The 26,461-nt window shown below is 41.2% G+C and overlaps 1 protein-coding gene across 1 annotated transcript; it reads left to right on the top strand.

Moving 5' to 3' along the window:
* On the top strand, window positions 1–24,536 carry LOC107293578 (DENN domain-containing protein 1B). The gene is made up of 21 exons (XM_029285424.1): window positions 1–12; window positions 765–814; window positions 4,588–4,707; window positions 5,753–5,822; window positions 5,951–6,031; window positions 8,133–8,222; window positions 10,074–10,124; window positions 10,492–10,602; window positions 11,203–11,303; window positions 11,823–11,868; window positions 12,085–12,186; window positions 13,442–13,567; window positions 14,713–14,814; window positions 15,321–15,408; window positions 15,656–15,696; window positions 16,691–16,762; window positions 17,618–17,668; window positions 19,406–19,543; window positions 21,445–21,500; window positions 23,345–23,555; window positions 23,648–24,536. The coding sequence occupies exons 1-21, from the start codon at window positions 1–3 to the stop codon at window positions 24,221–24,223; spliced, it is 2,295 nt and encodes a 764-aa protein (XP_029141257.1). The 3' UTR covers window positions 24,224–24,536.
* The last annotated feature ends 1,925 nt before the right edge of the window (window positions 24,537–26,461 follow it).

The raw sequence follows: 26,461 nt of genomic DNA, 5'->3' as shown, positions 1-26,461 counted from the left end.
ATGTTGGGTGCAGTATTATTTTATCTAGGGGGGAGGGGTGTTGTGTCCTGAGCCTGCAGAAGCAGGCTCGGGACGACGCAAGAGTCCCGGGCATTGCAAAAGCTGCCCGGGACCAGACTGAGCGGCGCCGGCCTTGCGTGCATGCACAAGGCGGGAAAAGACTGCCTGCTATTGGTTGGGATTGCCCGGGGATCCGGGGGTATAAATAGAGGCCTGCGTGCCTCTGCTCTTGTTGGTTGTTAGCTGTAAGAGAGAGAGAATATAGATCTGTTAGCAACATGCATTGCCTCTTTCGCCATTATTCTCCGGACTTAACAAGTTCTGTTGAAGATAAGAGGGTGATCAATTATCTTTTCAGATAATGAGTTATGGTTCAACCATAAATATATGTTCCTGAAGAATAATCACAAAAACTTCTGAAACTGGGGTGGTGGAATAGATTTACCTTTGTTAGAGGGCACAGGTGGATCTTATAATTTTCCAGTTCTTATGGAATTTTTCTGAGGGAGGTGCAACTGGCTGATGAGAGCAACCTATAATCATATAAAACATTTCTATAGGACTAACCTATGGGATTTAAATAATGTAGTCTGAATCAAAGTTAGTACAGTAATTGGGAATTCCTTCCGAGTACTCATGGATAGGTTTGCATAATGTTCCATATTTTATGCAAGTGATTTCCTGGTTATGCTTTCTTGTGTTTCTGTGAGACACTGTTGAGTTCAGGCAATATAATGATCAAAGATTCTTTCTTCTTCTTATAGGAATCAACCCAGATGCTACCTAAGTTTTGCTTCCCTCTTGATATAGAGAGGTAAGCAATGGGAATTCTCCAGCTGATATGGATATGCACTTTAAAAAGATGAAAAAGATGCTCTGTTGCGATTGAACTTTGTTGACTTTTTAATCAACTACTGCTTTAACAGCAATTTAATGAGCAATCTTGGCCATTAGAAAATTTTGCTTTCTGATTTCTGGAAGCTAGCCATTTTGCTTTTTCTGATACACAGACACATCACTTGGCCTCTTTATTTATGCTTAATTTATTGGTTCCCAAATACATGTGAGAACCAGGGTCAGACTTTAGCAGCCCAGGGCAACACCAGGTTTGAATATTTCCTTTACAACCCAGCTCTAGGTTAACATTGTAGATGGACTCCTGAAAATCAGATGGCGGATGAAAAGTCAGAGTGCTTTAAAAGTAATAGGCCTTTGCGCTGATAAAATGATCTAGGAACAGAACAGCCCTACTCATCATGCAATAAAATTCTGCTTTGAAAAATTATTTGTCACCCCAATCTATCCATTGACTAACAAAAGTCAATAATTAGATCAGACCAAGAATCCATAAACTCAATTTACCTGTTGGCTAACATACAGCTGTGTTAGCTAAAGACCTGTACACTCAAAAATCCAAATATCCTCATGTGTCCATTAACTAATAAGATATGTAAGCCTATGAGTAGATCCATGTGCCCCAAATCCCCATTGATTCAAGGCACATACTACCATCACCCTCAGGATCAGAAAAACAGGCCGCAGTAGCCTCTTTGTTCTTATACCCTAAGCTTGCTTCCATCTGCTGACATGGTTTGTTCTTCTTAGGGCTGACAGACAGTGACTGGCCTAAAGTGATCCAGCTGGGTTTGTGCCTAAGATGGGACTAGAACTCACAGTCTCCCGGTTTCTAATCTGATGTCCTAAACCACTGCAGTAAACTGTCTTTTTCTATAGATTACTAACTCCTTAAAGCGGCCCTACCTGTACTGAAACAAGCTGCATTTAGGGAGGAGCAAAATATTCACAATGTCTTTTTCCTGCATGAATGAGCTGTATATATGCCTAATGCCTTAAATCCTATTGGCAATATTAACAACGTTAACAACAATGAAAAGAAAGATGTAGTTGTTCTCTGATCTATTGGAAATGGTGCTGTTTATCAATAAGTCTGCAAGACACCGATATCAGTATCTAATTCAGGCAAAACCACTTTACCAAACAGTGGGAGAGCATTTCAGATGTGGGCTAGAAATTTCCATGTGATTGCTAAGTCATGTTAGAAAAGTAGAGAATACTCTTAAATTTTTGTACTGTCTATGTCTTCTGGATTTTTGTAGTCCAGGTCATGTAAATTTAGTCTCCCAAGATCAGTTATTGATCTTAGAGCAGTAATTCTGAAAAAACAGGAAATAAACCACAATAAAAGGCCTACTGTAAAGAGAAAGTTCTCATCCACCGGAAGAGTTTTCCACCTTGCTAACTAGACTGAGCTGTGTCTGTCTTCCATTCTGTCTCTAGCGAAAACAGATAGTTCCCGTTAGGATGGATTGTTCAATCGCTTCTTGCAGGAAGACATGTCAACACTTTAGAAAGGGTGCTTCCTCTGTCTCTAATGAGTCATGATTCTGGTTTGAAGGCACACACCCTCCCCAGAACTGAATGTGGGCAATGAAAACCCATGAATCACCAGGCAGGAGGTCCTCAGCTGCCAGCAACTAATAGTATATTCACTGGCAAGCTGCTTCTAGCACAGGGTCACCAGTGATCTTCTTTTAATGCCATTTTAGCCATTCACTCTCAGCACATCTTGTACCAATTAATTACACAGTAGCTTGGCTCACAAATGGTACTGAGTCATCTTTGGGGTTATAGACTAGCAACCCCATGCCCCGTGCTGTCCTCACTCTGTAGTTCTCAAACCAATTCATGTGATTGCTTAGGGAATCTTGGGGGATTTTTAAAGGGCAAAATAAGTGTCATGATTTGGGGGGGGAAAGCTATCTGTAACACTCCACAACCACCACCACTCCAACTAAGACATTTTTATCTCTTCTCCATCAATACTTACTGGCTCCATCAATTCAGGAAGAAGCGAAACCACTGCAGAACAGTTTCCCCAATTCCCACAGACAGCCAAGACAGATTCCATGATTAGTGGTATTAAACGCTGCTCAGAGATCTAACAGGATAAGAACGGGTGGATCCCCACACTTCCAAATTTCTCCATAAATCATCTACAAACATTACCAAAGTTGTATTTAGCCCATTGTGAAAAAAACATCTTTTTGTATGTCTTGAATTGCCATTTTTCAAATTTCTTGGCCCTCAGCATTATGAGACATTCTTCCCATTATCCATTTTCTTTGCATGGTGCATGATTTTATAAATCTCTAATGAAGGTGTGTCCAACCTTTTGGCTACCCTCAGCCACCCTGAGTGAAGAAGAATCTTCTTGGGCCACATATAAAATATATAATATAGTTAATGTATGTAAATAACAAACTTCCTTTATTTTTTAATATTAAAAAAAAAATCTTGTGGGGCTGCATTACTAGCTGTTCATGGCCACATGTGACCCATGGGCCATTGGTTGCATATGCCTGCTTTAATATGTTCCCTGTAGGCTTCTCATCTGTATCCGGGTTAGGTGGAAATGCATCTCCTAGTTTCACTTTGAATTCATGTTCCCATTTTAGCTTTGTTCAGCATTCACCTAAATTTGTGAAAAATTCAATTGAGTAAAGAGGAGAGTAAGTATGAATGTTCCCTTCATTCTCCAGCCTCCACGTGTTCAGCTATAGGTTTGAAAAGGAGCTGGATTCACCTTTGCTTGAATGCAAATGCAGAACTCCATGTGAGTTAGGACTCCATTTATTCTACTGGCATTTCCTTATGGCCAAAGGCAGCAGAAAAACAAATGGCCAGGGCCACTGGACATGGAGGCTTTACTCCTCCTAACCCCATTGATCCCAAGTTGGATGTATCCCTGGGATTGTGCAGGAGAGGATTTCACTCACCAACCCCAGCATTCCTAGCCCAAACTCTACCATGCTTGTCCCAACCTGCTAAACTGGATGTCAACATTGTGACAATGGATGTTCCCGCTCTGACAACTGAGGGAAATTGCAACCATTTTCTACTCTGCTTTTTCTGCTGTTTAGGAATCTGATGTAGAAGGGGGATGGGGTGAATGCTTGAGCTCAGCTAGCCATAATAGTAATGCAACTCCGTGGGAACTCAAGCACACAAACTGATAACGTTTGGCGGGCTGAGGAGCTGGAGAGGGAGCCCACGCTTCAGACTAATTGGAGAATGTGATTTATGACTGCTTCCAGGGGGGTGGGAATTGCAACTTGTTACTTTGTATGGGGGGGAGAAGGGAATTTACTTTTGGGTTCAGCTATGTAGTGCCGATACTGTGTATCCTAATAAAATGTTCTTTAAGGAAGAATTCTTGCCTTGGAGTTCTTTTGATGGGTTTCATTTACTGGAACCATGACACTGGAATTGTCTTTGGCAAAGAGCTCTTCTCTCCCTGTTCCCAGAAGGGAAAACCTACATATATGCAGGTGTTTATGTTTTTCTGCCTATGTAGATGAGAGGGAGAACCAGGGGGAGGGGAGAGACTTATCAGCCCTGCATATAGTTTATCCATGAATTAAGGAATATAATTAACATAACAAAATAGGCAATGCCTACAACAATATATGCTGTGATAAATTGGTCAGCCTTTGTAGGATGTTTCCCTGCTTTCTTCTCCATCATAATATATGTCTCCTTGACGCTATTTCCCCATTTATTTCCAAGGGCCAAGGAATGCCCCACAGTCCAGCACTTCACTTTTGCCCTCACCAACGTGGAGGGGAAACAGCACTTTGGCTTCTGTCGACTGGCCATCGGCTTCCGAGCCTGCCTGTGTCTGCTCAGGTACAAGGGGCTCCTCCTGGGTAGGAGGCCTCAAGTTAGTCCCATCTAGAAGCCCTCTTGAACTTCTTGAGCGTTGTGAAAATACTCTATTGGTCCGATGGGAAGAAAAGGTTCACTGAAAATGCAGCAATAGAGATACACCAGATCTTTCTTTCCAATCTTCCTCTTGGATGGATGTACTGGCAGTGTTCACACAATACTGTTAACCAAGCAGTGTAATGATCATGTCAGTGCATGTTAAGTTTCATTACCTTACTCTTGGGGCTAGAGGCATGGAAGCTTTATTGTACAAATCCAACTCATTTGATTCTCAGAAAATAAATTAATATAATAAACGATTTAAGCACATTGAGTAAACACAACCCATCAGTGGTCTTTAGTTTAGTAACTATTAGCTCGCTCACTTGCTCGCTCTCCCCCTGCTCCACCTTTTGCAGAATGAGATGATTGTGCTGCTGCTTTGAGTGTTTAAAAATTCTTTCTTTCTGCAATAAAATTAGCCCATAAGATAGCAATGTGCTTTTGATGTACAGAAGTGCAAATTAATTTTTTCCTAAAACCAGATAGCTTGCCATGGTCAGTAGGAGTTTATGAAGCTCCCATTTGCAGAATTGGAATTGTTCCTTTGTTTCTCTGACCAGTAGTGACTGTTGAGGACAGGATTACTGTTGCAATCATTACACTGCTTGGTTCACAGTATTGTGTGAACACTGCCATTGCATCCATTGCAACCATTGAGAGCAAGAAACAGAAACAGAAAATTGTTTTTCTGCCATCTTGTGATTGTCTGTATTTTTGCAGCATACGTGTAGTATATTAAAGATTGGCAATTCAATATCATCCTCCCTGATATTTAAATTGTAATGTCCATAAACCCCACTCAGCCTACCCAGTGGTGAGGAGTTATGTGACTCATAATCCCAAACACTTTTCTTAGCCACCTGAAGTGGCTTTGATCTGAAAAGGACAAACCAGAAAGTATCTGGATATAAGGCATGTATTTATGATAAAATCATTTTTATACTGCCATTGCTTCTTCCTTCAGCTACTTACCTTGGTTTGAAGTCTTCTACAAGATCCTGAACTACATTGCAGACAACATAGCCAAAGAGCAGGTAAGAGTAAGCACCCTGCTGGATCCGTTCCAAGGTCAGAAATGCCCCCAGAGATCCTCTTTGCCCTTGTTGCTCTTCCTAACATTTTCATTCAAGGGTATAACTTCTGCCTTTATCTTCCCTGCCAGTTCACAGAGCTGGATGAGTTCTTATCTGCATTGTATCTCTACCCTGTGCCTAGCCTCTGCAGCCCCATCACCCTTGAATTTGTAAGTACCGTGCTCACCTTCAAATCTCTGTTCCAAGGTGACAATCCTAACACAGTTGCAATCAGTTTTTAACCACTTTAAACATCAGTGTGGGAGTTGCAGCAGTTCAGCAAGTGCAATTACACATACAAGCCAAATGAGGATGGCACCTCATAAGAAATCAGGAGTGAGTCAGCATATGCTTGAGGAAGAGAGGTAGTGCATCACATGCTGAGATCCTAGTGTCAGCTGGGAGGAGGAGTTCCATAACAGATTTAGGGATTTAATTCTTTCTCTTGGATCCTGTGGAAAAACTTTCCATTGATCCTGGAAAGATAGTAATGGAGGGAGGTCACTTTCCATTTGATACATTTCAAGATTGAATCCTCTTGCCTGTTAATTGTCATTGTCCCCCCAGCCTACCATTGTACTTTGAAAAAATATTCTGCTTATTAAATGCAAAGATACATTCATCTCTAGAAAGCAGGAGGCTCTAAGTTCTAGTCCCGCCTTAGGCATGAAAGCCAGCTGGGTGACTTTGGGCCAGTCACTGTCTCTCAGCCCGACCCACCTTGCAGAGTTGTTGTTGTGGGGAAAATAGGTAGAGGAAGAACTATTAGGCATGTTCAATGGCTTGATTTATTTATAAAAAACTAAAGGCAGAGTAAAAAAAAAAACTTTTAAGAAATCCCTAGCCATAAAATAAGACATCCTTTGACTCAAGCCTGGCATCTTTCAAATTTATGCTCATATAAGTGTTTTATTATTTACTGTTATTCAGATTTTAAATTTTATTCATTTATTACACTTATACACTGCCCACAATTGCTCAATAGTGGGATGAATGGAGTATAAATTTAATTAATTAATTAATTGATGCAGGCTACATTTAAAAAGTGAGCATAAGTCAGGCATACAACCCCTACCTTTAGGAGAAAAAAGGGATACTTTTTTTGGCTAATAGTAGCATAGTGGCAATGCTTGCAATAGATGCTTGCAATGCTTATTTGTTTAGTCCAGTTTTCTGTCTACAGATGCATACATATTTTTTCCTTTGAAGTTACACATTTGAAACATTAGGCAATTATTCTTTCTTGTCCAGTAGAAGTGGGAGGGCTTCCTTCTCTAGTCCTCGTAGTATTTCACTCATTTTCCAGACAATTTGTGAGACCAATTTTATCAAGAAACCAATCTATCAGTTTCACAATTCCTTCTAGTTCATTTTCTCTGCTTTTATAAGAGCATTGCATCTTTGTCTAGCAATAAAAATGGATACTTTCACAACACAGAAAAACATTATTCGTAATAATGTGTAGAAAAGACACGTTAGAGACACTCAGAGATCCCCGCATCCATTGAAGTTTCAGAATGAAAAGTTGTAACGTGATGGGATGCAACACCTGAGTAGTTTTATTCCAATGTGAATTCTGCTCCAGATAGGGAGGGTGTTTCTGTTTTCAACTATTCAGCTTTTGAAAAAGATCTTGGAGTTGATTGCAGATAGAATATAAACCAGTAGTGTGAGTTGGCTGCAAAAAAAGGTAAAAAAATAAATTTATGTTCTTTTAAGAAAGGTATCATTTCCCTATCAAGAGAGTACGTAGTTCCACTTCATTTTGCACTGGTCAGTCTCCAAGTATTATATCCAGTTGTGGACTCCATCCTAAGTTAATAAGTAAATAATTTATGGATTCCACACATTAGGAAGGATCCATTCAAACTGGAATTGGTTTGGTGGAGTGCAATGAGAATAATCAAGGGGCAGGTAATCAAGTCCTACCGTAGGAAGGGAAATGGAAGGAACTGGGAAAACCTGATGTGAGGAAGGTTGAGAAGAGCAATGATAGTATGCTTTAAAATCTGAAAGTCTATCACACAGAATATGTTTGCCATTGTTTGCTTGCCATTGTTTCTGAGGGCAGGACATGAATCAACAGATTCTAATTATAGAAAGGTGGATTCTGAATTCAGGGTTAGGAAAAGATTTGTAACAATAAGAGATTTGATGACTAAGTAACACCTTCTGTGATCTCCACTTATTAATTGCAATTTTGTTCTGGGTCTCTGCTCAGAATACTAATCCCATCTTTTCTTCATTTTCAACCATCTTTTGTTCTATAAGGACTCAAAATCAACTAAACTGAAAATTTCTACTGAGACAGATCTGAACAGGCAAAACAGAAATAGGGATCTGGACACTGGGACCACATTGGTAAGTCACAGTCTGATGTCTGCTGTGGTCCTACCCATGTTTGTTTATGGAAATTATGTCACTGTTGCTGTGGAGGAATAACTGCAACCTCCAGGTATGTGCATGCCACTGAGGGCAGCAGAATTGGTTTTACCAGTTGCTTGTGGAAGAAACCTTATTCTCATTTTTAAGACTTACTACATTAAATAAAAAAGTTAAAAAAATGAAGAAGATTCTAACCCAAGTCCAGACATGGCTTTGCCATTCCTCTGACTACATTTACTATGTTTTTATTTCCATTTTTAGCATAACAGGATGTTTAAAAAAATGAGCATAATTCAGTTTCCAGATGCAGTGGAATTCAACTTCCTTGCTTTCTAACAATCTAGCCTCTTGAGTTATGGGAGTTACATTCCAAACATCTGGAGGAGGGATCACGATTCTACCAGCTTGTTCTCATTTCATTCTGTTGTATGCATGGAGTGTGCCTAGAACTGTTTCTGCTCTCCTTTCAGAAGGATCAAACATTGTCTCTGAGGCCCCAGGAGCATATTTTATTATGGGCGTGCAACAAACTTTATGGCCTGCATGAGAGGCAGCCCATACTATATAGGCTGTATCTTATGCAGGAAAGAAGGTGTAACCTACCCATAATATTCTTGTGTTGATGACCCCAAGGTCATCCTAACCCTAACCCCAAGTGGACTAAAAAAATATAGCTTATATTTTTAAAATGCTTACTTGATTTGTAAGATGTTGTTAACTTTATAAAGCCACTCATTTCCAGCAATGTGACTCTGGGTGGTGCAGGTATAAAACAACAAAAAAGAAACAATAAATCATCTACTATAAAAGAAGGAACTTGGAATGTAGGACAGGCAGATGTTCTTGGGAGAAGACAGTCCCACAAATAATCCATTCCTATGGCATGTAGAGCTTTAAAGGCGATAACCAGCACAATGAATCACTCCCAGACGCCTGTTGGAAGCCCCTGCAATTCACAGAGCAGCATTGTCACATGGGCATATTGGGATGGACTCATTTGCAATGTTGTGTTTTGGACCAGCTAAAGCTTCTGGATGGTCTTCAAGGAAAATCCCATGTAGAGCATGATGCAATAGCCCAAATGAGTGCCTTTTTGTATTATCTTTGCCTTTTGATTTTTCACTTCAAAACAGTGCTGCTGAGAATTAGCTTCATTAACAAATGATGGCAGGGTGACTTAAGAATTCTCTGCAGTTTCCAGATTTGGGACTGGAGTGGCTTATGGGCTGCAAATCACTGTTCCTTATGTTACATTAAAAATCCATAATTGGTTTCCTTATGGGTTTAGGATTTAATAAGTGTAGTTTTGGGCAAAGGTAATCTGGTTAACTGCTAATTTTATTGGGCAGCAACTATTTCCTCAATCAAAATTATGAGGTACAATTTAGGAATGAGGGGAAAATGTGCCTGCAATCTTTTATTCTTTATTTTTTTATTCTTCTTTTTTCTCTTTCCAGCTTTGGAGGTTTGGGAAGAAAAATTAAATTGGAAAAATAATGTATAACATATAGAAGAAAACTTCAAATACCATCACTCCTTATGATGTTTCTCTAACTAAATTACAACATCCCATGTCTTCATTTAATTAAAAGTGAAAATATTGTTAAGATCAGTCACAAATATCGTAGTGTAATGTAGCATGTAGCCTTAATTAGATTCCTTCTATTTGCATATCTGCTAGATTGTTGCTTACTTTAACTAATGCCACTATTATCATCTCTCTGCTTCTAGATATGGCTACCGAGACTCTTCTGGAGTAGGCAGTCATTACATTAAAATATAAAAGATTAAATTAGATTAGATTAATTATTTATTTCTCTGTTCTAGGCTTATTTCATTGCCCCTGATCCTGGCAAACTGCCCACCATCCCTGACAATGTAAGTTATAGCGTTTCTGTCACAGAATATAGTACCTTGCCTTGTATGGACAATTTTCTTCTGTAAGTCAGAAATCCCCAGTTTTGAAAAATCACCTCCATAACCACAAATTTGCAGGGCTGAATATGATTACAGTATGGAAGTCACTGATCACATGTTTCTCTGTACTATTTTTCAATTGCATTTCAGAGTTAAGGTCTGGCATTAAAAATAAACACTGGAAGTCAGTTAAAGCCACCACTAAAAGTGGTGAAAAGATTCACCAAGTTACCGTGGTGAAACAGAATAGAGAGAAATGGAGACTAGAGTCAGGTTTGGTTGCTGAAGCCGTTACCAGAGAACCTAACTAAGTATTGGCTCTCCCCAGAGAAATCTGACCGAGTTTGTTGTGGCAGTGGACGTGAATAACATGCTGCACCTCTACGCAAGCCTCCTCCACGAGCGCCGGATCCTGCTCACCAGCAGCAAGCTCAGCACGGTGAGGCCAGGCGGCTGGAGGAAAGACAAGGCAAAGAGCTCAGCGCTAAGCTGGGCCTGGGTGGGAAGGATTTAGAAATGATAATTGTTAAGGAATCTGCATTTCTTCTACCCACCTGGCACAAAGCTCTCACAAAGGTGGATCCTCTGATCTGATATCTTGTGATATGGCTTATCAATTAATTGTATTCCCTGGCCCTCCTCCTCCATATTCAATGAAAGTGTAAACAGAGAACTGGGTCCTATTCATTGGTTGTGCCCCTTGGTGGCTGCACAGTAGCAGTCTACCCTGATATCCTCATAGGGCCTTTTACTCCCTAATGCCTAAAGCAGGGCTGGCAGAAATCAGGACTGTTTAGCACGTTGAGCGAGTAAACTGCAGACACAAACCTGCTCCCTCCACCCCCATGTTCACTATCCCTGCATGTGTAGTGACTAGGAGGCTGCTGATTCAAATCTCAATCCTCTGCATGTCTGGGAGGAAAGTACTACTTGCATTTCACTTTGGGAAGAAGAGTTATGCAAAGCCCTGTCTCCTTATTCAGCTTCCAAGCAGGGTCAGTCTACTCTAATGTAAGGTGTGTCTCTCATCTCCCTGTAGCTGACAGCCTGCGTCCAGGCCTCCTCCTCCCTGTTGTATCCCATGTACTGGCAGCACATCTTTATCCCTGCACTGCCTCCACACCTCCTGGACTACTGCTGGTGAGTGACTGCACCTTCCTCAATTGAGAGTCAGCTTCTCTAGGCCGAGCAGCTTCAATGGTTCCCCAGCCAGTACATTGGCTTTGATGTTGTTTATCACCCAAATGAGACTATTTTGAGGACATTTGTATGGCTAGGTTGTAGTTCTTGGGTTTAGCCATAGTCAGTGAGGAGGTGACTGAAGAATATATGTGAGGAGTCTGTCTTCTGTGGCACTACCATCTGTTCTGAGCTGGCCACATTTTGTTTACATCTTAAGGGAAGACTTTGTGAAGGGAAGACTTCACGTACTGCAGAGATCTGCGCCAAAAGGGAATTCAGCCCTTCTGCAAGTTCTTGCCCTTCTCAAATACATTTTACTCCTAAGGAAACAGCACTTCTTAAAAGAGGGAAGAAAACTGGGACTAGAAAAGTATCACAGTGTATTATTTAAAAAAAACTGGATCTAGGAGGGCCTACAGTGCTAGGAGCCCACAAATAACTGGTGCTGGCTCTAACATTTATCTCTTTCACCAACAGTGCCCCTATGCCTTATCTCATTGGAGTTCACACAAGCCTTATGGAGGTGAGACTGCAAAACTACCTTGTCCTTAGGCTAACTGGCCTAAGATTGGCCTAGGTAAGGTTGTTCTGTGGATATTTTTTAACAGCAGGTTGGAGCATTTGTACGCCTTTGGCCTTATTTACTTCTTCATTCCTGTCATCTTTGTAATAGCAAAGGTAAGAAGACTAAGGAAATTTCTATTCTTCTTGCTTCTCAATTCTGCCTTGCTCTCTCTAGAGTGTGAGGAGCAAAGCCCTGGAGGATGTCGTCATTCTCAGCATTGATAGCAATACAATGGAATCACCCTTCCAAGACCTGGAAAATCTCCCAAGTGATGTTGTTAGTATTACTTTCTTCAGACTTTTTTTTTTTTTTTTAAATGCCAGTGTTTTAGAATTCTTATGACTACTCAGAGCCTTCTTTTATTTTTCTCTATATAAGGAGCTCTGTCCTCTTTGCCAGCAACTCTGGTTTGTCCTGATGTAAAATTTAAATCATGTGAACTTTCATTTTAAATTAACTAAAGCATTTATATGTAACCCTACATAATTTTTCCCTCCTTCCCCCCCCCCCCCCCCCCCCCNTTTTTTTTTTTTTTAAATGCCAGTGTTTTAGAATTCTTATGACTACTCAGAGCCTTCTTTTATTTTTCTCTATATAAGGAGCTCTGTCCTCTTTGCCAGCAACTCTGGTTTGTCCTGATGTAAAATTTAAATCATGTGAACTTTCATTTTAAATTAACTAAAGCATTTATATGTAACCCTACATAATTTTTCCCCCCCTCCCCCCCCCCCCCCCCCCCAGTTTTCTGAAAATACCACTGGCATAATTGGAAGAGGGGACACTTCCCAACTGGAACGTTTGAAATGTTTTCTTGTTGTCGCAAAACTAGTTAGCTACAATTAGAAAAATCTGAGCTGGTGTCAGCGGTAGGTAAGGTTTAACAAGTGAGGACTCAAGTTAAGATATTAGACCTGAGCTGCAAAAATCTGGAAGTTAGGAGTTCTGTATTCCTTTGCTGCCATCTAGTGGTCATGAAGAATTCTGCTTTGCCCAGGTCTGGTATCATTAAGGTCCTAATTTTCAATTTTTTAGATGTATTACACTTACACCAACTTTTTCCCCTAAGAGCTTAAAATGACGCCCAGGACTATCTTTACAACCAGTTCCATGTGGTAGGCTGGGCTGAACTGGAGTAACTTATCCAAAATTATCCAACAAACACCATGATTTAGCCCAATCTGACACCTTTACCCCACACCACACTACATTGGTGTGGATCACAAAAAAAATAATGGAACAGGTCTTGACACACATGAGAGGATACTGCTCTAGTGACCACCTGGGGCACTGTGTAGAACTGTGGTTGTATTAGCAATGACATCTTAGTACATGTAGACCCAACCATTGTCCATTATAAATCATTCTTTCTAGCATAGCATTGCCTGTGAATTGGACTACTATGGGTTTAAACACCAGATTATGGCTAAAACAAACCATTGCTTAGTAGAAATGTGTAAACCCAGTCAGTATCAGGAAAGGCTGCTGGGTTTAAGGTGAGTATATATATTCTTCTCCTTCTCTGTGTCTCCAGGTCTCCCTACTGAAGTTCCAGCTTAAGAAGCAATCTGCAGCCACCGGGGATGGAGTTGCCCGAGCCTTCCTCAGGGCCCAAGCACTTCTCTTTGGCAGCTATCGCGAGGGGCTCCTTTGCAGTCTGGTGAGTGCTTTCTTCTGTTCATTCAGCCACCAGCTGGAAGAGGAAGTTCTACACAGCTCCCTTTTCTTCCACAGAAACTTTGGAGATGGAGAAGAAAGGAGAGACATAACAAAAAAGAAAAATACCCTTCCTTCCCTTCCCCCCCCTCCCAATTTTATGGTGGATTTACAACATGAAATAAATTAAAACACATTTAATAAGAATCATCTGTAAAAAAACAAAAAACAAAAATGTATATGTAGAGAAAAACAAATTTGGGGGTGGTCACTTTTGGTAGTTGGGAAACCCCTTTGTTTTTTCTTGTTTGCTTTTTGTTTGAGCCTCCAAGCTCAAGGGGTGGGGTGGTGTCAGTATGGTAGCTTCACAGGTGCAGGAGATTAGGCTTTTATTTTTATTTATTAAGAAAATGTATGTGGCTGCCCAACTCACTCATGGTGACTCTGAGTGGCTTACAGAAATAAACCCCCAAATAAAAACATCCAATAGAACCCCTCCCCTTGTGGTGGCAACAATCAACATGTTAAATAGAGGTTAAGCTTTCCCAGGACTAATTTAGTGTTTTTTTTTGGGGGGGGGGGATTGAAAAAAATCCTCAATAAAATCCCAGGCATCTTTTTCATACTTTGTGAAAGGGAAAGATGTTCATATAAATGAGCCTTTAAAAAATCTGAAACTTTATTTCATGCAACAGTGCACTTTTATTATTTTGTTTAAAAGGTTTTTAAACATGGAAAAAAGCATATTTAATTCTAGAACACAGACAAGTTTTCAGTGAAGAAAATCAGTATCTGGTCATACACAGACATGACAGCATCATTGCAAACATCATTCAGTTAAGTCCATATCTAGAACCACTTTGATGTTGCTGGAGAGATGGAAACTGCTTAGGATCTGGGATTGCAAGTGAATGTCGTTGTTTGGGATAGATCTATAAAGAAATTCTCAAAGCAAGCAGGTTCTGTGATTTCCACTGTTGTGTTCATTATCCAGAAGGATATTCCAGGGATGTTCCTCTTTTTTTCCCCAGCTCTAATTTTCTCCACCACTTCTTCTTTTTAGCCTCCTTAGCCCAGTCTCTGCCCATCCACCCTGGTCACACACTTGCTGTCAATCACCTCTCCTTTCCCTGTCCCTCTTTCTCACAGGAAAAGCACATTTCCTTTTCCCAAGAGAATTTCCTACAGCAGGGATCCGGCGCCATGCAGGACTTCCTCCAGCGGGCTGTGCATCTGCAGCTGTTCAAGGAGGTACACAATGGTGAACCTGGCGGATTCCCAGTTAGTTCTTCAAGCAAATCCAGGGGGAGGCGGAAAATGGACTGCTATCATGTTCAACCCCCAAAGCAAAAACCTTCACAAGCCAACACCCAGGCAAATACAGAAAACATTCAACTACATATGGACTCCTGAGTAATGCAAGCACAGAGCCTACACATTTTATACAAATCGATGGTCCATTAATAGAATATTTAATCCACTCAAATTTCTGCTATATTGGGATGGCTGAATTGAAAGATCAGATAAAAAGGAGTGGGTTTTTTTTCCTCAGCCTTTTTGAGAATTCAAAAATCTCCTTAATATTACTTCCTTGTCATATTCCCACATCTCAGAACAGGAGGAGACCATAAATGTGTCTCTGCATACTAATCCCACAGCTGAACACCTCAAATATTTTGCTTCAAGGGAAGATGGTTCTTTCCTATTTATTCTAATAAGGTCCTTTCTATTTCTTCCCAATCTTGCAATGCTATCAGTTCATCAATGACCGGCTGGAAAAGCTAAATGCAAATGAGGATTTCTCTGACCTCTTTGAGCAAGAGATTGACAGCAGCTTGTCCCCAGGTAATGTAGACCCCCACCCTCTTTGGATATGCAAAACCCCTTAAGCTCTTCTTAACATCCTCTCCTTTGTGGGCTACTTTTTAACTTCTGTTAAAAATACAGGAAGCAAAAACAAAAAGAACTACTGAGAGATCACTGACATTGTAGGTCAGATACATACATTATGCTGAATATGCAGTTCAAGTCTCATTTTCTGTAAAGGCCTGCAGCCAGATTGACAACTCATCGGTGCCCCCTTCCTTCCTAGGTAGTATGCACTCTTATCAGCTGTGGGTGGAGAGCCTCAAGGTAAGGGAATACATTTTCATCTAAGGACATTTATCTTTTAATAGCAGTTATGTCTTCACCCAATTATTTTCTCATGTTTATGATTAACTTGTTCTTGTTTGGGGAGTTATTACAAGGCTCTTCCAATAGACCTATAGTGAAGATAGATCTGGAAGGCAAAAATCCAGATGACTATTAAATGGAGCAAAGAATTTGTGCAACTCTTATGCAGTCACCCTAAATAAAAAAACAGTTTGAGAGACATTCCTCTAATATGCTCACAAGTATGTTGTGGAGTCCTTGTTGCTCTTTGAGCTTGGATTTTTGCTTGCAGACATTGCATTACCCAACTAGATAATATCATCCATGCATTCATCATCATTGAGCATGGATGATGTTACTTAGTTGGTAATGAAATGTCTGCCAGAAAACAGTCAAGTTCAGAGAGCACCAAGGATTCCACAATTCAATCCTGAGCTACATATATTCTCTTCTATCGGTATCATAAGAAGGCTCTTTAATGCAGCCATAATTCTCAACACAAACCACCTAAGAATTGCCAGAATTTAACCCAAATTTTAATAAACTTCTAGGAGGATTAAGCTGAAGACATTGCTTTCTGAATTTCCCCAAATACTGCATGTTGATCCCCAATCCAATCTACCAGCTAAAGAGTGATGCTATGAGATCAGGAGGAATATTAATTTTGTCATGGATCTGCTCTCCAGGTCCTAGACCTTTTGGCCACACCACAAAGATATCCTACACACATTTCCAATATGAGGATAATTCCAATCTACTTTACAGGGAGTCTCCTTTAAATAGGCTGCTAAAAGGACCTGTTGTATGTTAGAAATTCAGCACCATTTTCCTGGACAAGCTTCCTTGTCCACTTGGGATTTGTTGTAGAACTTCTCATAACTTCCCTTCCTTGAGTGTCTTATTTCAATAGCTGCAGTGGAATGTGGCTTGAATGCCTTGCTCTTAACAGTTGTTTCTGATCTTTTCTCACTAGAAAAGTGGAGGAGCCCTGATCAGTACTATGAAGAATAAGGCCAATCCAGCTGTCAAGACTGCATATCAATATGTAAGGCATTCTTCTTCTTCTTCTTCTTCTTCTTCTTCTTCTTCTTCTTCTTCTTCTTCTTCTTCTTCTTCTTCTTCTTCTTCTTCTTCTTCTTCTTCTTCTTCTTCTTCTTCTTCTTCTTCTTCTTCTTCTTCTTCTTCTTCTTCTTCTTCTTCTTCTTCTTCTTCTCCTTCTCCTTCTCCTTCTCCTTCTCCTTCTCCTTCTCCTTCTCCTCCTCCTCATCCTCATCCTCATCCTCATCCTCATCCTCATCCTCATCCTCATCCTCATCCTTCTCCTGAAATGTCTTACAAGAATATTTTTATTTAGTTATTTTAAAATATATTGTTTTCGAAACTAAAAAAAAACAGAATTGAAAACAAAGAAAAATAAAAAACAACTGCAATAAAAAAGGAAAGAAAACATAGGAGCATATATGTATATGGATGGACAGGTGCACTAGATGTATAAATACTGGATATAGATGTGCATAATTTAGAAGCATTTCAGGCAAATCCTCCTTTGAGTCAAGCTCCATTCCGGAACAATGGTAAATAAAAGTACAGTATAGTATTTTACTTATTTATTTTTATTAAATTTATATAATGCCTCCATTTCACTCTGCAAAGTGACACTGGGTGACGGTATAACAAATATTCATTAAAATCAAACAAATGGAGATGCCTTTAAAATGCTTTTCACAGGACAGTTGGTAATAATGTCTCTGGGGAAATGAGAGGGGGAAACACACACACTCACTCACACACCCACACACACACACAACTAAGCTGGTTCTTGGGATGATCCATGCCTGTCTTCTTCCCTCCCACTACATGCCCTTAACTTATACTTATCACTTTGTTTTGTATGTTCCAGGCCAAAGGTCATGCCAAAATCAGGTTGAAAAACATAAGGAGCCGCATAAAAGTAAGAGACAATTTTTCTTTCCTATTTCAAACTTCTCCTTTTAAAACGTGTTACAAAGGGGGGGGGAACAGTGTGATAGTAATATATTTTACTATACAAGTGCAGTTATGTCTGCATGTTACACTACTCCTGTTGCAAAGCTCACAAGGAGGTAAAAAGAACAGGAATAAATTCATTTAAAAAGCAGGTAGTAATCAGTATTTCTCTAACTTTGGCAATTTGAAATCATGTGGACTTCAACCATGCTGGCAGGGGAATTCTGGGAGTTGAAGTTGATTCATCTTCAGGTTGCCAAGGATGAGAAACACTGCATGTAGTATGCTAATGTAGTGTAACCCCCTCAGGGGCCGCCAAAGCCCAGGCCCTCCTAGCCCCCCCTTCAGTTACGCTCAGCAGCTGGGCTCCCAAGGCGTTGACAGAATGTCCTTTTTAGCGGGAACTCATGCAAAGTGAAGGGGTGGCAGGTTCTCGTCATCAAAGGGGTTTACAGGGACAAAGATGGCCAACCCCTAGCCACGGCAGTCAGTGTGTGACAGTGTTTATCAACCCCCTAGCAGTCGTGACAATAATAGTCAATGGCTTGTAGCAGTCGCTTGGGAAAACAGGGGGGGGAGGCCCTCCGGCTCCAGGCAGCAACGGAAAGCAGGAGCAAAGATAGTCAGCGCTCCACAGCAACAGCTCGCCCCGTGAGGGCAGCTCCCCACAATGTCTACAGTTTACACAGGTGATAATGATCAAAGTTCGGATGGCTGCTGGTCTCCGAAGCAGTACTAACCAGCCTCTCCTTCTCTTCTGTTGGCACTCGTAGTCCCATGTCTCTCTATGCCAAATCCCCCACCCCTTCCTTTCTAGTTAAAACCTGAATTTAAAACTCCACCAAGCTTTTCCTCTTCTCACTCTCCCTCTTCCCTTCACTCGGGATATCCCCCTACAAAAGAAAGCAATAAAACTCTGTTTTCTCACTCTCTCTCTCTCCTTTCCTCTATTTCAGAGGAAAAGAATCACATAAAACCCCTCTTCGGCTTCACCTGGTCTCTCCCTGACAACAACAACCATCCCCCCCTTTTCCCCTTCCCCTTTTCTTTCCTTCCGCCCAATCCACGCCTACCGCGCCCAAACCAGCGGCAGCTGTCCAAGCTTCCTACTTCCCTCTCTCCGGCCAGGCAGCCAGGCTCCTGCAAAGCCTTTCGGCCAGCCCCGCTACTCTAACATCCAAATAGAAGGCAGCACATAGCTGATGTGGAGAAGTTTAAAAATTTAGCAGCATATGATTTGGTTAGTACCTAGATGGGAAACTTCCAGGAAATTCCAGATATATAGGTTAGAGTGGAAAATAAAAGAAAGAGAATTGCAAACCATCTCCATATTCTTGCCTAGAAAACAACATAGCCACATATGTCCCTGAACTCCTTGGGAGTCAAGGTCAACCAAAAAGATGCTTTGTCTTATACAAGAGTTTGCTCTGTTTTGCCATTTTTTCAGGATAAGTATCCCTATAACTACTGTGAGTAACTGCATACAATTCATTGTGTCATTGCATAGCTTCCTTTCATATTAGGTCTTTTTCTGTGCAAGTTGTCTTGCTTGTATGACATTTATCAAGTGTATCATTAGGTCACATTAGCAACCATATTTCAGACTTCGTATGTGTGGCTATTGCCTTGTTTGACTCCCCAGAAAGAATACAGTAGGGAGGGAAGCAGAGCTAATGCTCCATAAGATGCTGTTTTCTTCTAGGATTCCACTCTACACCAGTCCAGAGAGCAAGAACAGTCCCTGAATGGCAGTCAGATCTCCAGTCCCATCCTGCCTACCAGAAACAAACAGTCTGAGAACCTGCAAAGGAGACTGCCCATCACCCAGCACTTTGGGAAGGTATTGAGAGAATGGAAGTGTTAATGGCTTAAAGACTGGAAGGAGCCAGACGAGGGGAGCTTTGGGGGAAGGAAATGAACAAGAGCAGAGGAAGAGGTCTGGTGTTCCTTACTTCATGGCCCAAATACAGTATTGGGTGTCCTCTGCAGTAGATCTCTGTAGCAATTGCACAAGATTCTGGAATCACTTGCATCAAAACTCAAAAACAAATTAGAGAAGGGCATATTTTTTATTTTTAAAAAATATGGGCAGAAAGTTTTGAATGTGTGCAACTTGTATAAGCAGTAGTGAGGAGTAGAATATAAGTAATTGAATAGGAATCCAAATTATAAGATACTTTAAGGCCATCATATATTGTACAGTATAGCTCAGTCTCAATCATTTTGTTTGGAGCTTAAAAACAAGACTTTTATCATCACCAGCCAAAGGTTTACAAAATAGACCTTAGTAATTATTCTTAGAATGCAATTTTATGCTCTTGTGCCCTGGGGCTGAAGGGGAGAAAATAGCTGGAATATTAATAGCAGCTAACTACAAACAGATTTTGTATACTGTATGCTGCAGAAGAAAACTCAGAAGAGCAGTTATGTGAAGTGAACTCAGTTAATGTTCATCTAAGTTCTAATATGCCCAAACCCCAAAATATTCTTCATAAAGCAGAAAGCAACAGTACTACAGGATAAAAAAATAAATTTAAATTTCAAGATAAAACTATCTTATTCTGTGCCAGCTGAACTATTAATGGCTTCCCCTGAATAATTTGGGAATTATAGCCTTCTGAAAGTGCTAGACTTTTTCTATGGCAGACTCTTAATGTTTATAACAGACAAGGGCATGCTTCCTTTTAAATTCATTGTAAAAGGACAATAAATAACTTAAAATATTTGCAGATGGGACTTTCTTCCCATCTATATGGATGCAGGCAAAATTCAGAATATTTAATTGCCCTGATTCAGAGATTGTGAACAAAAGCTTTCTCTGGACAGAAATGAGAAAACCTACAGGAATTAAGGGTCATTGCTTTCTTTCTGTTACAACCTTTTTTGCAGGCATATTTTCTAACCCTGGAGAAAGAGAATTATATGCCACTACTTTTTTTTGTCAACTAAGAGTGTCGAAAGAATATCAAAGGATGGTGCTTCACAAAGCTACATTTTTGATGTTTTGGAAATCTTTAAATGAATCTTTGCCCTCCCCCATCCCATCCCAGGAATATAACTAAGCCAAATAGTCATCTCCTAGCTGTATATCTGCCAGATGTTTTGGTTCCAATTCCCAGAAATCCCCAGATAGCAAGATCCATTGCTGAATCTATTGAGGACTGAAGTGCCAGACCATATCTGTAGGAAAGTCAGTTTGTGGCTTCCTGCTGTGATTACTCAAGTGAGGAATGCAGATATTCCTTGACTTATGATCACAACTGAGCCCCAAACATCTGTTGCTAAGTGAGACAGTCAAGTGAATTTTGCCCGATTTTATGGCCTTCTTGCCACAATCACAGCAGTTCTTAAGTTAGTAGCACGATTGTTAAGTGAATCTGGCTTCCCCATTGACTTTGCTTGTCAGAAGGTTGCAAAAGATGATCATATGACCCCAGGCACTGCAATGGTCATAAATATGAACCAGTCGCCACGCATCCAAATTTTGATTAGGTGACCATGGGGATTCTGCAACGGTCGTGTGAAAAATGGTCATAAGTCATTTTTTTTCAGCTTTGAATTGTCACTATGCAAATGGTTATAAATCAAGGAGTACCTGTATACAGCTCTAAATCCCAAAGGAAAGGTTCCATTAACTTGCCTATCCTCAGAACATCAAAGTATTGGTAAGAAAAACTATAGCTGTTCCCTTACAAGTCCAGTGCTGCATGGTGACTCAGGTTCCCTCTCTTTTTTTTTCAGTCTCGCCCCAGGCGACCACAAAGAACAAACAGTGAGACAGAACTGGAGACTCAACGGTAGGATAAGCTAAGCAAATGGAGGACAGCTGGGTTCCACTAGCTCTTCTTACTTTGACCGCTGCTCTGCTTTATTAGCTAAGTTCTGTATGGTGTCAGATCTGTCCCAAGAACCTTTGATGCCTGAGGGGGAAGAAGGGGCTCAGTCTGTAGGAAATGCTTCTGCACAAACCACACTGACAAAAAAGGGAAGACCTATATATATATATAAAACCCTTTGTTCAATCAAAGTGTTGCACTTCAACTCTGTACACATCACCTCTAGCTGTAAGCTGTGTTAAAATTTACTTCTCAGGAAACAAGATAGAAACACTACAGAATTGTCATGTTTCAGAATTAGGTTGAGATTTTAAAATCCCCTAAAACAGGGGTCCCCAACCCCCGATCCATGGACCGATACCAGTCTGTGGCATGTCAGCAACTGATCCGCACAAACAAGCAAAGCCCCACCCATGGGATGCAGGCAGCACACAAAACCATGCACTCTCTGGTCCACGGAAAAACCTCTCTCCACAGAACCGGTCCCTGATGCCCAAAAGGTTGGAAACCTGCCCTAAAAGTTGTTTTTCAAAATTTGGGGATTTACATATTTGTTCTTTTGAAAATGTCCAGGGGTAAAAAGAAAAAGAAACAACATTTTCACCTTGAGTATCGACTCTGGAAAAACTAATTCTCCCCTGTTATACAGGGTACGTTCATCATACAGTTATCTACTTTTCCATGGACCTTTTTATCTCTGTTCAGATTGTAGAAAATTGACTTGCAATTTCCAAAGCCTAGATCACTTTAGCATATTTTTGTAGAAAAGAAAGAAAGAAAGAAGAGATGGATGAAAACACATATAGATGTTAGGCATTCAAAGATTGAGGATCCCCTGAAGTGGGAAGAGTAATTGTAGCTGAAGAGCAACAGTTGAGTACAGTACTTGAAACACCCTCATTTATATAATGGAGTCAAAAATCCAGCTTCAGAAAAAAATAGTAACCAAAAGATTGTCCCTGTTACAAAGCATCAACTAATTTTCAAACCCATTGGAACAGGGGTCACTAACTCTTAACTAATGGTAAATTAACAAGATAATTACTCCTTAGTGAGAGAGTCAAACCTATACTATTTCCTCTGCTAATGCATTACAGCTAAATGCCTCAATTTAAATTAATTAAAAATGTGGCAATGTGGATTTTAGATGAGTACCACTTATCAAGAATTCCTCATCTGGGCAAATGCAGGAACCTCACCCTCCTTGAACAAAACCATACATATATCTTTGGGGAGAGTTTTCAAAAGAGCATGGAACGAAGTCTATAGAGGGTCTGCATACAGCCTGTGTTCATAGCAAATATAAAAAACCTTGCCACTAGGGTGCTTTTTAATATACAGTGAAAGTGTTCAGAGTTCTGTGCAGGACTGAAGGCTTTTTCAAAATGAAGGAAGTGGCATAGCCCTGTGGTTTCACAAGCTCCAACATTTTTGGTATGTGTACGCAGCACCACACCACATAACCATAAGAGGCAGAGACAAAATGCTGCTGCTTTAATTTGGCTCCTCCCCTTTGACCACCCCATGAATGCCACTAGTAGCGTTGTGCAAACCCAGACTGAGATTAGTTTATCTGGTAGCTTCTTAAGTATTACTTTTGAATCTCAGCTTCAAAACACCAATTCATCTGTTTTATTAATTAGTTCCCTTGCACCTTTTGTGAGAAGAGCCCTACAGAGGAAGAAGTGAAACACACGCATTTTAGCAAATCTTTTTATTTAAATCCAATTGCTAATAAAATTGTTTCCTTTGTATTTTATTAACTGCCTCACAATGTCAAGCTCTCTCATATGTTTATTTTCCAGGGATGTTTCAGCTTCCTTCAAATCGCCTTCCCCAGACTCCTGTGTGGAACCTGAGGGAGGTGAAAGTTCCCTGAATGCAGAGAAGTTTGACCTCTTAGGTGAAATTTTTGAGACACTAAACTTGCTGGAGTCCAGCCAAGCTCAACAGCCTCTCTACGGAACCCGCAGTTTGGATTTCTGTAACCTAGAAGAAGAGAACTTCTATACTAAGGTAGGCCCCACCAGCTCAGACTCTGGGGTGCCACTGGAGCTGCCACGGGAAAGGTGTGAATATTGACCCCGTTGTCTTCTGATCTGTTGCAGCTGAGGCCCAGTAGAGAGGCCCTTTACGAAGCCCTATCTGAAGAACAAGACCATGCTGATGATTCTCTGTCTGAGGATAGAGTGTTCCTGGGCTACACGGATGAAGAGAACATGTCAAACACTTTGCTTTTGTCTGCCAGAGCTGCAAGCACAAGTAACGAGGTGTTGGTCCACAGCTCCCCTGAGCTGCAAGGTAGTCCTGGTCTGGACACCCCCACTCTTTCCTTCCAGGAGGCTAGCAATGAGCCATCAGAAGCGGCATTGACCCAGGAGGCAGATCTTGAAACTGCCTTTCCTAGTTCAGTTACACCACAGAGCCACACTGCTACCAAGCTGCCACAGGAATGTAGGACTGACCAGACCCTTGACCCTCCAATCAAGGAGAACCCAAAGGTAGAGTCATTGGTTGCTAGTAGTTCCACCATCCAATCATCTGCAGACTTTTTACAAACAAAAGCCAATGACTCTGTAGCAAAGAAGAACCTAAGTAGGGTCACCAGTTTACCATCCCAGTTAGTTTCTCGGCAATCGATGCAGCCTAGGGTGCTGGAACTGAAGAAAAGATTTGAGGCCTGAAAGAGCATCCTGAAAATAGACAATGTTTAAGAGAAAAGAACCTTCTGTGTTTGAGTCATAATTACCCTTTGAACCTGGAGGCCTTTTGAGAGGGAGCAGCAGCGTAGAAGGGCTTCATCTGTCCAGGCACATAAAAATACTGCGAGAAGCAGAAGATGGTGTGTGTGTGGGGGGGTGTCTATCAATGGTACAAAGGAAAAGGAGCACTTAGTTCATGTGCAGCCAACTGGCGGGGCTTCATTCCTAGAACCTGCATTTCAATAAATGAATTTGTTGAGCTGGGCAGAGCCCCTTTCCTCTGCCCAGTATGGAAGAGTGCTTCCCATGTCAACCTTTTTCAAACAGCACATCAGGAAAAGTAGCTCTAGTTCTATGTGTGTGTGTGTGTGTGTGTGTGTGTGTGAGAGAGAGAGAGAGAGAGAGAGAGAGAGAGAGAGAGAGAGAGAGAGAGAGAGATCCCTTGCTGGTCATTTTTCTGTAAACTGTAAACTAATCCTTTGTCCCTCTGCATTGATAAAGCTAGGGATCCATCAGACCAATAATACAGAACTAAGATAAGCCCTTTCTAGGTCCAGTTGCTATGCAAATAATTACAGAAGAGCAGCCAGAAATAACTAGTTTTAGCAAGCAGCAATAAGGTAGTATAAAATCCCTTAAGATTTAAAAGAAATAAGAGGTCATAAAAGGGTGAGGTTACTCCTGAAGGAAAAAAAATCTAGTGGGTGATTTCAAAGACTTCTTCAGCTTCTAGGTTGCACTGGGTCAACTTTAATTATTCTGTTAAGATAGATACTTTTTGGTAGCCCTCCCAAGTGCTTCCAGCTATAGGCAACATTGATTCTTGCTATTTTAAGATAAGAAATAAATGAAATTATCCACCCCACCGCAGCTTCCATTGCACACATATACACACACACACACATTAAAGTTGTCCAAACCTGAGTTAAAAATCCTCCTTTCAGATCAAAATTCAGACACTTGGCAATTGACTCATATTTATGAGGGTTGCAGTGTCCCAGGATCATGTGAGCACCTTTTGTGACCTGACAAACAAAGTCAATAGGGAAGTCAGATTCACTTAACAACCTTGATACTAACTTAACAACTGCAGTGACTGACTGGCAAGAAAGGTTTTAAAATGAAGCAAAACTCATTTAACTGTCTCACTTAGCAACAGAGATTTTGGGCTCAATTGTGGTCATAAGTCGAGGACTACCTGTATACGGTACTATACAGCAGCGGTCCCCAACCTTTGCAGCTTGGTGGTCTGACGGGGGGAGGGGAACCGGGCTGCGCGAGCAGTGGGCTGGCACGCCTGCAGACAAGAGAGAAGCGGTTTCACACTCCTTCAGGCTTCCTCATGCCAAAAGCTTTTTCAAAGGGACGGAAGGCCTGAAGCAGCGTGAGATCGTGCCCCCGAAGCCTTTCATCCATTTACAAAAGCTTTTTGGCATGGAGAAGCCTTTGGGGGCAGAGTCTCGTGCTCCTTCAGACTCACTGAAGCTGCCCGACACTCCAAAAACGGATCAGGTCTCCTGCACAGGCAGCCTCAGTGAGTCAGTGAAGCTGAGCAGAGTGCACTCATCCCACTCAGCCTCTGCTCTCATCGCTCTGCTTTTGGAGCATTGGGAGCAGGTGGCTTGGCGGCCTGGTTGGGGTGGGAGGGGAACTGGGCTGCGCAAGAGGCGGGCCAGAGTGCATGCACACACGCAGCTCCACTCGTGCAAGAGAGAAGCCTTTGGAAAGCCTCTCGTGCAAGTGGAACTGCGTACACACACTAGCCCACCTCTTGTGCGGCCCAGTTCTGAATAGGCCACAGCCCCCTAATGGGCCAGGGGTTGGGGAATCCCTGCTATGCAGTACTGTGCTGCCACCTAGTGTCTGCCAAAGCCTAAAATATTCCTTTGTAAGTTTCTTACACCGAACTAGCTTTTCACCCATGAACTTGGATGGCTACAGGTAGTCCCCAATTTACAACTGCAATTGGTACCAAGACGTCAGTCACTAAATGAGGTAGTCATTAAGTGAGTCGCATCTGATTTTAAGACCTTTCGCCGCAGTTGTTAAGCAGATCTGGCTTTCTCCATTGACTTTAACTTGTCAAAAGTTGAATGGAAAGATCATGACCCTGGGATTGTCACAGGTGGTCACATGACCCTGGGATGGTCACATGACCCTGGGATTGTCACAACCATCGTAAATATATGCCAAGTGCCCAAATTCTGATCATGTGACAGC

This window comes from Protobothrops mucrosquamatus, unplaced genomic scaffold (assembly GCF_001527695.2).
Source record: "Protobothrops mucrosquamatus isolate PMUCROS unplaced genomic scaffold, P.Mucros_1.0 scaffold1658, whole genome shotgun sequence".
Taxonomy (NCBI): Eukaryota; Metazoa; Chordata; class Lepidosauria; order Squamata; family Viperidae; genus Protobothrops; species Protobothrops mucrosquamatus.
Note: the sequence above shows the minus strand (reverse complement) of the source record. Positions and strands in the feature narration are given on the sequence as shown.